Source organism: Felis catus, chromosome B2, assembly GCF_018350175.1.
Source record: "Felis catus isolate Fca126 chromosome B2, F.catus_Fca126_mat1.0, whole genome shotgun sequence".
Taxonomy (NCBI): Eukaryota; Metazoa; Chordata; class Mammalia; order Carnivora; family Felidae; genus Felis; species Felis catus.
In genome coordinates, this window is record NC_058372.1 from 35,384,898 (window position 1) to 35,399,583 (window position 14,686).

Here is a 14,686-nt window from a genome sequence, read left to right on the forward strand (position 1 = left end):
CCAATCTTACTGTCACTACTTTTAGTCAGTAGCAGGATAGATCTGCTCACCTAGGTCTTGCCCGAAAGAGTGAACTTGAACTTCCTGCTGTTCAATTCTCATCAAAACTCTGGCAGTAAGAAATAATATCCTAGAAATGATACTACGTTGCCCAAAGGATATGCAGACCGTCTGTTTCTCTAAAAAAATCCAGCTGGAGTACCTGGGTGGCTCAGTTGGTTAAGCGTCCAACTTTGCCTCAGGTCATGGTCTCACGGGTCGTGAGTTCGAGCCCCGCGTCGGGCTCTGTGCTGACAGCTTGGGGCCTGGAGCCTGCTTCAGATTCTGTGTCCCCCTTCTGTCTCTGCCCCTCCCCCACTCACACTCTGTGTCTCTCTCAAAAATAAATAAATATTAGAAAAATAAAAAAAATAAAAATCTGGCTCACACCAGACCCTCAGAAGATTGTATACTTAGACCACTATGTGTTGGCCTCTGCTAGACTTCTGTTAAATTGCACTGAGATGATTTGCCTTTAGCCTACTTTGGAGCTGTGGCTAGAAGTAGTCATGAATTACGAAGCTCGTGCTAGATCTACATTCGGGCTATTTGTTGAGGATGTCTCTTTAGGAGAACCCACAGAAGAGATTTCACCCTGGTCTCAAGATCAGGAGATGCCATGCTTAGGAGAAACTAGTTTGTTTTTGTCTTTCGGACATAATCGCGAATTGTGTTATTGGTTCTGTTTTCTTTGTTGCTTAGGCTGGTATGAAACTCAGAGCCATATATAGACAGATTTGTGTGCGTTCATCTCCCGTGCCACTGGGTTTTATTTTGTTTCCTTTTCCTTCCTCTTCTTCCTTGTTGTTTTTTTTTTTTTTTCCTCTCCAGATGCATAGAATGCATGACCTATTTATCATTGGCAGCGGCGAGGCCATGTTGCAGCTCATCCCTCCCTCCCAGTGCCGAAGACACTGCCAGTCTGTGGCGATGCCACTAGAGCCGGGGGATATTGGTAGGTGGGGCCCCCAGAAGCAAGGTCAGTTTCAGGATCTTTGTAGTTTTTAACTCAGAAAATATGCTAAGAATTAAATATTGCCTTCAGAAAGCTTCAATTAAATAGTCAAAAAGAGCATTCCTTTATGGGCAGAGTCAGTATTTATGCTCGGTAGAACAACTAATAAGGAAATGTAGCAGAGAAGGGCCTCGTTTTATATATATTTAGAATGTGCGATGTGTTCCATTGGTCTTAGAAACTTCAAGTTAGAAGGCATTATAGAAAATGTTTAAGGGCACCTGGGTGACTCGGTCGGTTGAGTGTCCAACTGCAGCTCAGGTCATGATCTCACAGTTCGTGAGTTCGAGCCCTGCCGAGAGTGCAGAGCCCCCTTCAGACCCTCTGTCTCCCTCTCTCTCTGCCCCTCCTCCACTCATGCTCTCTCAAAAATAAACATTAAAAAAAAAGAAGCAAATCTTTAGAGCAATCCTTTATTTTACAGATGAGGAGAGATTGAGACCCAGAGAGGAGAGGTGACCATCCCAAGTTCCTCCCATCACCTAGGCAAAGCATCAAGCTTTAAGTGTCTCCTTCACCAGGGGCAGGCCAGGGGAGGTACAATTCTAGATTTGAGGAAACCCTCTCTGTGTCTCTTTTGCTAATAACGCAGTGCGAGCAGTATGTAAGGGCAATGACCCCATGAGGAAATATTCCCTTCCGTGTGGGTCCCACTGCCAAGCCATAGCCTCACAGTCATGACTCACCGTTGGCTCCATGATTTCCCAACTGTGGCTTATTCTGTGCATTATATTCTAAAAATCCTTTCCAAAGAAACAAGTTTGAATCAACTGCTGTCCGTAGCAATCAGTTTGACAGTAGAGTTTTCTTGGCGGAAGCAGATAGTAAGTATCACTATTGCCCTCTGTGTTTTTCCTGCCTCACAAAGCCTAGGGGGAAGCCTAGGGTCCCTGACAGAGCCCAGACTGGTTTTCCAATTGATTTCTTTTAATTTTACCTCTTTAGAAGACCCCGGTCCCTGGAAACCTTTCACCCATTTGGAAGTAGGATATGGACTGCAAACCATGACAGGCTTTAATCCATGTTACATAACTTTATTTCAATGTAGAAATGAAAATCATGCACAAATTAAGCGTTAACTGATAATGGAGCACAGCTGGCCTGGCCCCTGGGAATTACTGCAAAGAAGAGGATTTTTGTGTAGAAATTGTTTTTGAAGCTATTTTCCTGTAGCGGAGTGACCCTTCCATGAGGCATGTCTATTGCACAAGCCTGTATGGATGGCATTTGGGCTTGAGAGTGCGTAGTTATGCTTGAAAAAGTCTCTGTCTTATGTTCTGCAAATGCCAGACAGTTCAGACAACTACAGGAACACCTTAGTTATCCAAATTTTAGGTTCCTGGATCCCACAAACCTCTAGAATGCCAATTAAAGAATTACGGGGAATAAATGGATGGCTGGCAGTGATCAAAGAAGCTTTGAGCATCAAAGGCTGGTGGGAATAGCAATGAAAAGCCGAAAATCCGGAGCATGATAACCTGCCGGGCTGTGACTGGCCGGCTTGCTGACGAAAAGGAAAGGAGCCCTGTGGGCATGAAAGGCCAGCCGCAGGACAGCAACGTGGAGAAGGGATGGGGAACTGACTACAAGAGGGAGAGGGCAGGTCTGGGAGAAGAACGGGGAGGGCGGGCTGGGGAGGACAGTGAGCTTCTGAAGCAGTGGCAGAAATAGAAGCGGTGGCTGCGGCTGCCGCAGTTAAAGATGAGCACAGGAAGCGGACCCTGACAGCAAAGGAGAATAATTCGGTGTTTGTAGGACAGATGGCAGCTCTAGCATTTTGGGGGGCCCTAAAGAATGGCACCGTGACAAGTAGGTTCTACGGTTTTTGCCGAAGTAAGCATTGTCCTCTGAAGGCAGACAGGAAGGGGACAGGAATACACATCACCAGAAAACCTGTTATGGGAAGCATTTTCAAGAATGCTTCATCATCCACCTGCCGTGGTTGATGAGTCACTGCCCATAGTGGCCTTTCTTTCTTTTTTTTTTTAATTGTTTTTAATGTTTATTTTTGAGAAAAAGAGACAGTGTGAGCGAGGGAGGGGCAGAGAGAGAGGGAGACACAGAATCCAAAGCAAGCACAGATGTGGGGCTCAAACTCACAGACCGCAAGACCATGATCTGAGCCGAAGTCGGACGCTTAACCGACCGAGCCACTCAAGCACCCCCATAGTGGCCTTTCTTGAGTCACTAAGTAGAGGTTAAATTCTATTCAGTGCTCTCAATTTAATGATGGGTAAGGTATGTCGCACTCTAGATAATTTTCCATCAGGAGTTTATTGAAGTGTTCCAAGTTTTTAAAGCTTTTAAGTCTACCTTCCTACTCCACTCAAATAATGTAGGGTCAGTGTTTCCTAAACAGTTCTTCAGATCACTGATGACCCTAGGGATGGGAACAGGAGCCCCTTAGAAAAGCCCTTGGCAAATAGGGCTGTTGGATCAGTTGATTTGGGGAACTGCCTGTCTTGTGATTACATAGTGCACGTTAGTGTACAGAAGTCTCCAGAAGCCTTAGAGGAACCTAGTGTTTCTCAAGCTTCCTTGACCATGGAACCCATTGGACTATCCTAACAGCATGTTACTATTTGCAGAACACAGTTTAGGAAGTGCTGGTCTGAGCGATTCTGGATGTTCTATAATGAGGCCACGTGACCAATAACATTAGGAGACCTGGATGGGGGGGGTCCTACTTCCCTCAGAACTCATCGTATCTTCTTGCCAAGAAAGATGAGATGGGTCTGAGAATTGATGCCCAGCACCAGCCTCGTCTAGAGCATCTTGCTTTTGTAAATCTGCTGAGTTGTGAGTCATAGTTAGCCAGGTGAGTGGTGGTGATGAAGCACTTGGGTTCGTAGTGGCTCCCATTGGACATCCGGTTACAGAGAGAACCAATAACGGCATATTTATGCCAGGCAGACCTGCCTTGTTCGTGCCCACAGGTGTGCCCAGTCCCTGCCATTCACCTGCTTTCCTGTTGCTGTTTCCCTTCAAGGCTATGCCGGTGCCACCCACTGGAAGGTCTACGTTACAGCCAGAGGGGTCCAGCCTTTGGTCATCTGTGATGGAACCACCCTCTCAGAACTATAGGAAACAAGAACTGTACAGAGGAACAACTTTGAGGTCCGAAGACCAGATCAAAAGGGGAGAAATAAAAACAGAAAGGAGGAAACCACTTTCTAAGGTTACTTAGTTATCTGCCCTATGCATGCGTGTATGAGCCAGCTGTATGCTGGAGGCAATGGCCAGAGCCTGGCCCTCCCGACTCTTCCAGCCTCCCTGCTTGGCCGGGATTTTGCCTGTCTGTGAGAGACTGGGCTCTTCCACACCTTCTGGAACCGCAGCCTTGAGGCTGCCCCTCAGGCAGGAAACAGGGCTGATGCCTTCCCTTACTTGCGTGGTGTGATCCCCTCTGCTGGCTCCCTGGCCACAGAGAGGGTAGCCAGCCGGTCCTGACTTCAGGGCCATCCCTTACGAGGTGGTGGGCCTGCTTGTCCTGTCTTCCTGGCCACACCACCCGATACTTTTATGGAAAGCCATGGTCAATTAAAGAAGCTGTTGCAGTTTCCCCAAGCAGAATGGAATCTAGAACCAAGATTAAGTAATGTCATTGCACTCAAGAGATGCACTGCCTTCCCAGTGTCCATGGCCCTTGGAGTCTCAGTGACGTCAGGTTGGAGTCTGATTATAATTGAAATGGTAATTGCCGAGGTAATACTTTCCTCCATCTCATCAGGTTCTGAGGGGCCGGCCCCCCCTGCCCCCACCCCCCACCCCCAGCTCCCTTCCCTTCCCTTCCCGCTCGCCTATCTGGATGGTTTCTCAGAAGCTGGACTCCTGGTCCTCCCTCGGCAGAGCCCTTTATTGCTGAGGCAGCACCGCTTCTGTCAGCTGGGTCGCTTTTACCAAGTGTCTTCAGAGGGGATGAGTTAGAGCGCTGGCCTGGGGAGAGGGCACCTCCCCGGGTTTGATCTTTAGGGTCCAACTTTCCGCAGGGAAGATGTTTTACAGATGTGTCAAGCTGATGTTGTAATGTGGTTGGGGAAGGAGCTCCAGACCCCACGTGTTTGCCAGCTGGGTGTGCGACTGTGGGATCCTCTGTCTCAAAATGATTTCTCTCTTTGTACTTGGGAAACAAGGTGAGGTATTTTTATTATTTGTGACAGTATAAAGCTATGTTCTTTCAGTTGGGTGGTTCACTATGCTCATTGTTTTCTCCAAGTGCTTTTAGTGTGTATTAACCAAATGGTGTAAATGAGGACATAGTTTTCTTCCTTTTTTTACCCCCCCCCCCTTTATTCTTTTATTGATGCTGCTAGATACCTGGCCTCTGGCCCTATGCCATCACCCAGCTGAAGGAAAAAAACCACACTGTAGCCCCTGGTTCCGAATTGCAAAAATCAGATGAATCCAGGTGGCCGTGACAGGGTTAATGGCAGGCGGTGGTGAGGGCAGAATGTGTGACTCCTTGCGGGGTCCCCTTCATCCTTGGACGTACCCCTGCACCTCCAAGGACGTCCCTGGGCTCTCTCTCAGCCCCTCTCATGAGCAGCAGTGGGGATCATCAAGTCCCTGAGGGGCTGGTTTGTGAGCTTGTAAAGGAGAAGCATGGTTCACGGAGCTCAGGGTGGAAATACTCTGCCTCCACGGACTTAAATGAAACTAGGATGAATGGTACCTGAGGGAATTTTTTCTTAAACAAGTCCGCGCCTTGTGTGGGTTAATGCGGGAAAAACAAAATTTTTTGTCCATATTAAACTCATGCTGCTAAGCCGTTATGATTTAAGAGGTTTGAAATCAGAGGGATCATTTCAAGGCCAGCTTTGCGCAAGCTTTTAGAGCCTTTGCAGTGTCCTTACCCCTGCTGCGCACGGAGAAGGCTTATATGTAAACAAGTTCTTCAGAGTTTTCTTAAATTAGGCCCTTCGGGTTAACGAAAGAGAGGGTTCCTTAGTAGAAAAAGAAACTATCTTGATGGTTGAGATTTCTGTTTTGTCGTTTTGAATCACCCCGTGTTCCTTCCCCAGTTCCCACCTGCCCTTCACACCACGAATGTTCATAAAATACCCACTTCAACTCAAAACTTTAAAGACTAGGAAAAGTTTTCTTGTCGCTCTTGCATGTGTCGCTCTTCTGAAGTGTCCCCTGGGGAGTCCCCCAAGCCCCTGAGCTGTCGAGCTCCACAAAAAATGGTGTAGCCGCAGATAAGCTGAGACTTTTCATGCATTTCCGACTCACTTTACTTAAAGTCTACCCAGTTCAGAACTGAGGGTAGATTTCTGTTAGGAAATTTTCCACAGAGGGTTTTCTGCTCTTAATTACTGGATACATAGAAGTAATTGGCCTTATCCTCAAGGCAATTCTGATAAGCAGGGTACAGGAACGGCTTCCTACAGGAATGACCTGCAGTGGCCAGCCAGTCCGTCTCTCCCCAAGGCTTTGTGTGAGGGTGCTGCTCACCCACCCCCACCCCCAGCTGCCCCACGGAAAGCAGCACAAGTCCTTCCGCATGACCCGGTGCACGAAAGAGGGTCATCAAGATGAGGAAGAAGGGTGGGGAGGCATGGTGGGGCCACCTAACCAACCCCCCACCTCCACCACCACAGTAAGTACAAAACCGCAGGGACTCGCAAGTTTGTTGAGTGGTTACTGAGAGGTGACACGGTGGTGACCTCCGCACATGGGTTAGGTTCGCTTTCTTGTAGGTTCCCAGAGTAGAGACTTGGTTCCCCAGATCAGCTCTGTGGGGAGGAAGGTTGCTCTGGCAGCAGTCTGAAGCACTTACCTCCAGATGTCCTGAGGTCCAGAGGAGTCCAGTATTGACAAGACGCGGTACTGGTTCAGGCTCATAGAAAGAGGCAGAACTTATCTTCTTCCCTTATCTCCAATTTGCTTTAGGGAAGAGCGGAAGTAAAATAATACGGTTTATGAAAACAGAAATCTAGGGAGTGCCTGGCTGGCTCGGTCGGTGGAGAGTGAGACTCTTGGTCTCAGGGTTTGTAAGTTTGAGTCCCACGTGGGGTGTAGAGGTTATTTAAAAATGAAATCTTTAAAAAAAACGACACAAAACAGAATCTACTTATTTGGTGAAAAACAAAACAGTCTAGGAAGTGAGCAGATTTGGGCTCATTTTCTGAGAGAAAGAAGAGTAACATTTGTCCAGTCCATCCTAAGAGTGTCTCCATATACGTGATCTCCTTTAGCCGTTACTCAGTCCTGCAGACAACTAGGGCTTAGACCAGTTAACTGCTGGCCAATAGGTAGTTGGTTTTGCAGTGTATTATTTTCCTGCTTCAGCACAGTGTGGTGCTCAAGAATGAAGATGTGGGTTTAATTGTCTCGGGTGTGCCCCCATTGGGGAGGAGGACTGAGGGAGGGGGTCAGCAAGCCGGGAACTCTTCAGGGTTTGTTTTCAAAACTGTCTTGGACAGAAATGGAAGAGGAGAGAATTTAACCAGATGACTTTTATAAAAATCCTTTCACTTTTTCCCTCCCTGTTTGAAAACTCTTTAAGAGTGAGTGTGGCTGGAACACAACTGTGTCCAGCCATTTTCCCATCCCCACATGTTTCCAGATGTGTGACCAGAAGAGGGACTCTGCCCAATTCCAGTTGTGGGTCCCCTTAGAGTTTACCTCACTTGTTTTTCAGTTCTCGTTTCTGTTCCCTTCTTCCAAATTCCAGCATAGACCTCTGTGGAGGAACAATTATTTTTATAAAAATCAAAAGTTCCTTAGCTGCAGGTGACGGCCTCAGTCATTCTAATATAGTCGGGAATGAGTTGCTTCTTAACCAGTGGCTTCCACGATGAACATTCAAAACCCCAGAGCACATGTTCCCTTCTCATCTAATCCCTGCCCACAGGAGAAGCCCAAGTTATAGGGGAAAGAGAAAGCTGCCTGTCTGGTTGCATGGAGAGAGGCAACCTTGGCTACCTTTTGAGAATCCGTTATTAATCGGAGGGGTCTTTTAGGCTTTTGAGCTCTCCTAGTGATGGGGGAGAAACTCTCCTGAGTTCACAACTCTTTGCTTATTAACTTTCAGCGGTGACCCATCACACACTAAAATTGGTCAAAGGAAGGCCATGCCACAGATGTGCTTTAGATGGCATTCTAGACTGAGATTCTCTCCATGTTTGGAGCTGTTCATATTATGCGCAGAGCTGATGGTGTCAGGGCCAGGAGGCTAGGAAAGTGCCGGTGCTTATAGAGATAGCCCCATAGCAAAGGAAAAACAGGAGGCTCTGGGAGTGTGCTGTGTCGCCATCAGTGTGCGTCTCCCTGGCTTCCTCACCCCCAGCCTCCCAATGTCCAGCGGCTTCTTCCACAAAAGCATCTCCAAGAAGATGGACAGGTGCTCTCCCTGTTGTGCGCCACACCCAAGTCGGGCCCACCCTTGGACGCAGTGCTGGCCTTGGTGAGAGGTCCTCCAGCCAGCTTGTCTGATGTCCAGGTCCCTTAGTGTCTGGTTTCCCTGCCCTGCATAATTTAAGCATTAGAGCTAAATACATCTGTCATCTTCCTCTCTCCGGAGACTGGGAAATGTCCAGAGCTTTCCAGAATAGTGGAGAGAAGAAATGTTATGTAACTCCTAGTGGAGGCCTGGGGCTGACCCGACCGTTTCTCTTGCACTTAGCACGTCTGTCGGTGGCATGAATCCAACCGTGAGCCCCAGCTGCAAGCACCTGTGTAGAGAAGGGAAGCCAGTCTAGAGTTTCCGACAGAATCCGGGGAGTCCAGACCTCAGCTCTGTGCCAAGCTTGATTGCCCTCATTTCCTCACAACACCTCTGTGGGGTAGGTGAGGTCATCCTGTGAAGCCACCTTTACTCAAAGACCAGCAGTGTCCCAGCCTTCAAATTCCAGCCCCTTGGGGCACTTTTGGCCCTCTTAGGAACAAATTCTCACTCATGCACAAGAATCAGTGACAGGATCAGACAGACACATGGCATTCCCAGGAACCCCTAGTCTCATGACAGGCAACTTCCCCTCCAAACTTCTTGCTACAGTTTCACCCTCAGAAGCTAGCTGTGGTCTCTCTCCCCGCTCCCTCCCGTGGAAGAGGCAGCAACAGACACTGAGACCGGGGGACCAGACGGGGGGCGGAGGTAGGCAGGACAGCCGCCGTGCATCTTCGGGGAACCGGGGAAGGTCCTGGCAGGCAGAGGCAGATGGACACCTGTCCCAAGCACACGTGCTCCGAATAGTGTGAGCTGTTCTAAAATGCGTCCAGTGCAGAATGTTGACAGTAACTTAATGTGCTGCAAACTCGTACGACTTCCACCGTGTAAAGAATGTATGTAAATTAAAGTTTTATGTAATGAAAGTTTTTACTTTTGCAATTAAAAGTGTGTATGTCGGTTGATAAAAACTGTCCTGTACTCGGTGTCATTCTTAAATTTCCAGTTCTCTCTTGTCCCATAACTGAGGAGACCTCTAGCCACATCCTACTCATGAGGCAGGCCCCAGGGGCCTGGTCACTTGTTCCCCCCACCCCGCCGCCCCGGCCTTGGTCCTCCCTAAAATTCTCTCCCAGCTTTATGAGACTCCTCTTTTCTCCACATCCCTGCCCTTGGCCCAGAATTCAAATGAGGCCCCGCATGCCCTTTTCTGTCTCCCCGGCCGGCTGCACATGGGCCAGATGTCATCACAGTGTCGCCTCACCTGCGGATGTCCTCAGTCCTCACAGGGGGACAGCCAGGCCTCTTGCTGGCCCACGTGAGCCAGCTGCCACTGATGAGGGCCACTCTCAGCCCTCTGTTCACTCGGTGCAGGTTTGAGTTAAGTCATTTTGGTGTGGTAATTTCTTTTTGGTAATGTCTTTTTTATCTACACAGTTTTATATAAATGCATAAATAGAACTGTTTCCTATATATTGCTTAGTGTCCTGTCTTTCCTTGGTTGCTTGCTAGAGACTTTTTCCTCTCCCCCACGTGACTCGCCCCCTTCCCTGATCAGGTCTATGTAATATATACACAACCGTGCGCGTGTTTCCATGACTTCCTCCATGCTCTCTAATCATAATCCTGAATCAAGATTCTTGTCCTTGCTTTATCTAAAATGTGACTGTATTCCAGGCACGTGTCTGTCACTTTTCTTAGTACCTCACAGAGTTCTCTTGAAGTCCCCTGGTATAGCTCCAAGCCTTCCTATTTAATGGTTGATGCTCCAAGGTGTGGACGCCCCCGTTTATTCCATTGTTCTCTTACCGATGGTAAAGTCCTGTTTAATGACTGTTTGGATTCTAAGTCAAGAAGCTTAGAGTTCATTTTAGAAACGCTTGTTTTGGGGTGCCTGAGCATGGAGCCTGCTTGGGATTCTCTCTCTCCCCCACTCGCACGTGCTCTCTGCCTCTCCCTCTCTCTCTCAATAAATAAAAAAAGATTTTTTAAAAGCAAAAATACTTGTTTTAAAACAAGAACATTCATCCTTCTTTGCTCCGGCTAATGCATATTCTTCAAAAATTCGAATCTCAACCCATTCCACGGTACTATTCATTTGCCTACTTGGAAGCTGGAGTTCAACAAGAAAGGGGCCAGGGCTTGACCTCATGTGAAAAGGTGACAAAGTCACCAGGTTTCAGTGTCCTTCTTTCCCTGTAGCACTTGACACTTGTGGAGAACGTCTGCTTCCCTTGGCTTCTGTGAGACTCACTACTCCCTTCCTGAACCTCCTCTTTTCCACTTCTGTCTCCTTTGTAGAATTTCCTTTTTTCCACCTGACTCTGAAACTTTGGTGTCTCCTACTGACCCTCCGCCCTCTCCCTGCAAGGCCTCGGCTCTGTGCCTTCCCTTCCACCCAGGGCCGAGTCACCTCCACCCTACGTTCCCCGCCCACGCTTCTCGCCCGAACCCTAGTTTTGTAAACCCAAGTGTCGCAAGCTCATTCCCCCAGTTTGTCTCCCAAAGTGCCTCTAGTTCACTGTGTCCAGAACGACTGTGGCAGCCTCAGAGAGCTCCTGTCTTTTCTCTCGGCCTCTGCTTCTGATCAGGACCAAGCTCTGGAGAGTTCTGCCTCCCTGTTGCGTGTCCTGTCCTGGTTTAGAGCCTTGCCGCTCCACGCCTAGACTCTGCCAGTGGTTGCCTGTTTCTTGGGTACGCTCTGCCGTCTCAGTTCACCACCCACAGGGCTGCCACAGTGCCCTTGCTGCGGCACCTGCCCCCATACGCCCTTGCTCAGCACTCCCCAGTGATGCTCCATTACCCACAGGGTACGTCCCGGCCAACCCCTCCAGCACATTCCACTCCTGACCTTTGCTTCCCCTCCTCAGTTACTGTGCCTCGCCCCTATGGAACCATCTGTAATTCCTGGAAACATCCAGGCTGGTTTTTCTTCTTCTTTCTTTCTTTTCTTTTCTTTTTTTTATTTTTATTAAAAAACTTGATTTTTTTTAGAGCACTTTTAGGTTCACAACAAAATTGAGCAGAAAGAGTTCCCATACACCCTCTGACCGCCCCCCACCCCACCAACACAACCTCCCCCACTACTGATGGAATCAAACCTACATTGACACCCTCATTATCCCCGAAGTCCATAGTCACACTAGGGTTCTCTTGGTGTTACACACTCTGTGGGTTTGGACAAATGTATAATAACATGTCTCCACCACTATAGTATCATACAGAATAGTTTCACCACCCTAAAAATCCGCTAGGCTCTGCCTATTCATCCCTCCCTCCCTGCTAACTAATCCCTGGCAACCACTGGTCTTTTTGCTGTCTCCATAGTTTTGCCTTTTCCAGAATGTCAGACAGCCTTTTTCTTTTCTTTTCTTTTTTAATGTTTGTTTATTTAAAAAAAAATTTTTTTTTCAACGTTTATTTATTTTTGGGACAGAGAGAGACAGAGCATGAACGGGGGAGGAGCAGAGAGAGAGGGAGACACAGAATCGGAAACAGGCTCCAGGCTCCGAGCCATCAGCCCAGAGCCCGATTATTTTTGAGAGAGAGAGCACACGAGCTGGGGGAGGGGCAGAGAGAGAGGGAAACAGAATCCGAAGCAGGCTCCAGGCTCTGAGCTGTCCACACACAGCCCAATGTGGGGCTCACACTCACAAACTGCGAGATCATGACCTGAGCCGACGTCAGACTCAACCCACTGAGCCACCCAGGCGCCCCAACGTTTTCAAATTGATTTCTTTCACTTAGAAATATGCATTTAAGTTTCTTACATGTCTTTTCATGGCTTGATAGCTCTTTTTTTTTTAAGTTTATTTTTATTTTTTTTTTTCAAAAAAAAATTTTAACTTTTATTTATTTTTGAGACAGAGACAGAGCATGAACGAGGGAGGGTCAGAGAGAGAGGGAGACGCAGAATCTGAAACAGGCTCCAGGTTCTGAGATGTCAGCACAGAGCCCGACGTGGGGCTCAAACTCACCGCAAAATCATGACCTGAGCCGAAGTCGGACGCTTAACCGACTGAGCCACCCAGGCACCCCAAGTTTATTTATTTTGAAACAGACAGCACAAGTGGAGATGGGCAGAGAGAGAGGGGGAGAGAGGATCTGAACTGGGCTCTGTGCTGACAGCAGAGAGCCCAATGCAGGGCTTGAACCCACGAACTGCGAGATCACTACCTGAGCTGAAGTCAGACACTTAACTGACTGAACAAACCAGGCACCCCTAGTTCATTTCTTTTTAGTGCTGAACAGTTATCTGTGGTCTGGGTATACCATTGTCTATTTATCCACTCACCTACTGAAAGACATCTTGGTTGCCTCCAAGTTTTGGTAATTATGAATAAAGCTACTATAAACATCTTGTGTGCATCATTTTGCACGGACATAGTTTTTTTTTCTTTTTTGATTTTTTAAAAAATGTTTATTTTTGAGAAAGAGACAGAGTGCAAGCAGGGGAGGGGCAGAGAGAGAGGGAGACAGAATCCGAAGCAGGCTCCAGGCTCTGAGCTGTCCGCACAGCCTGACACAGGGCTCAAACTCATGAGCCACAAGATCATGACCTGAACCAAAGTCGGACACTTAACCAACTGAGTCACCTAGACACCGCTTCTTTTTTTTTTTTTTAATATTTATTTTTGAGAGAGAGTCACACAGCACGAATGGGGGAGAAGCAGAGAGAGAGAGGGAGACACAGAATCTGAAGCAGGCTCCAGGCTCTGAACGGTCAGCACAGAGCCTGACGCGGGGCTCAAACCCACAAACTGTGAGATCATGACCTGAACTGAAGTCAGTCATTTAACTGACGGAGCCACCCAGGTGCCCCTGTATAAACATAGTTTTCAATTCTGTTGGATAAATACCCAAAGAAGCATGACTGATGGATCATATGGCAAGAATAATGTTTAGTTTTGTAAGAAACTGCCAAACGTTTCCAAACTGACTGTACCATTTTGCCTTCCCACCAGTAATGAATGACAGTTCCTGTTACAACACACCCTCACCAGCTCTTGGTGTTGTCCATGTCCTGGATTTTGGCCATTGTAATAGTTGGGTCGTGAAATCTCATTGTTGTTTTAATTTGCAATTCTCTGTGACATATGCTTACTTCCCACCTGTGTAACCTCTTCTCTGGGGTGTCTGTTCTGGCCTTTGGCTATTTTGTAATCAGGTTGTTCGTTTTCTCATTCTTAATAAGAGTTCTTGGTATATTTTGGATAACAGTCCTTTATCAGTCTTTTAGAAATATTTTCTCCCATTCAGTGGTTTGTCTTCTCATTCTCTTGACATTGTCTTTCGTACTACAGAAGTTTTATGTTTTAATAAAATCTAGCTTCTCAGTTGTGTCTTTCATGGATCATGCCTCTCGGGTGTTGTACCCAGGGTCTTCACCATAACCTAGGTCATCTAGATTTTCTCATATGTTATCTTCTAGGAGTTGTATAGTTTTGCATTTTATGAAGACTGTAGGTCTGAGTCTAGATTTCTCTTTCTTTCTTTCTTTCTTTCTTTCTTTCTTTCTTTCTTTCTTTCTTTCTTTTTCTTTCTTTCTGCATGTGGGCATCCAGTTATGTTAATAGCACCATTTGTTGAAAAAATTACCTTCACTTTACTGTATTATCTTTGCTCCCTTGTCAATGACCAGTTGCTTGTATTTATGTGGGTCTCTTTCTGGGCTCTCTGTTGTATTCTATCGACCTTTTGTCTTATTCTTTTTTTTTTTTTTTCATTTTTTTAAAGCTTATCTATTTATTTTGAGACAGAGAGACAGTGCGGGAAGAGCAGAGAGAGAGGGAGAGAGAGAACCCCATGGAGGCTCCACATTGTCAGCACAGAGCCCATGCGGGTCTTGAATTCACGAACAGTGAGATCATGACCTGAGTCAAAACCAAGAGTCGGACACTTAACTGAGCCACCAGACACCCCACTTTTGTCTTATTCTTTTGCCAATACCACACTGTTTTGATCCCTGCAACTTTATAGTAAGTCTTGAAGTCGGGTGATGGCAGTTCTCTGACTTTGTTCTTCTCCTCGATTACTGTGTTGGCCATTCTGGGTTCTTTGCCTCTCCATATAAACTTCAGAATCTTGGGCGCCTGGCTGGCTCAGTTGGTGGAACACACAACTCTTGGTCTCAGGGTTGTGGGTTCAAGCCCCATGTTGGGTGTTGAGGTTACTTTAAAACGTATTTAAAAAGAAAAAAAAAACACCTTTAGAATCATTTGCCGATATCCACGAAACAACTT

General features: G+C 47.1%; 1 protein-coding gene across 6 annotated transcripts in view; it reads left to right on the top strand.

Annotated features, from left to right (window-relative positions):
• Window positions 1–9,416, top strand: part of CB2H6orf89 (chromosome B2 C6orf89 homolog) — a 45,105-nt gene extending 35,689 nt beyond the window's left edge. For 3 of the 6 annotated variants that reach the window (XM_019830523.3, XM_019830524.3, XM_045057463.1), the window contains 2 exons: window positions 871–1,018; window positions 4,044–9,416. In XM_019830523.3, the coding sequence (XP_019686082.2) occupies window positions 871–1,018; window positions 4,044–4,138 (243 nt within the window). In that variant the 3' untranslated portion in view covers window positions 4,139–9,416. Of the gene's footprint in view, window positions 1–870; window positions 1,019–4,043 lie in introns of those variants that run through there. The other 3 variants (XM_019830521.3, XM_045057462.1, XM_045057464.1) reach the window with 3 other exon arrangements.
• Window positions 9,417–14,686: the final 5,270 nt, after the last annotated feature.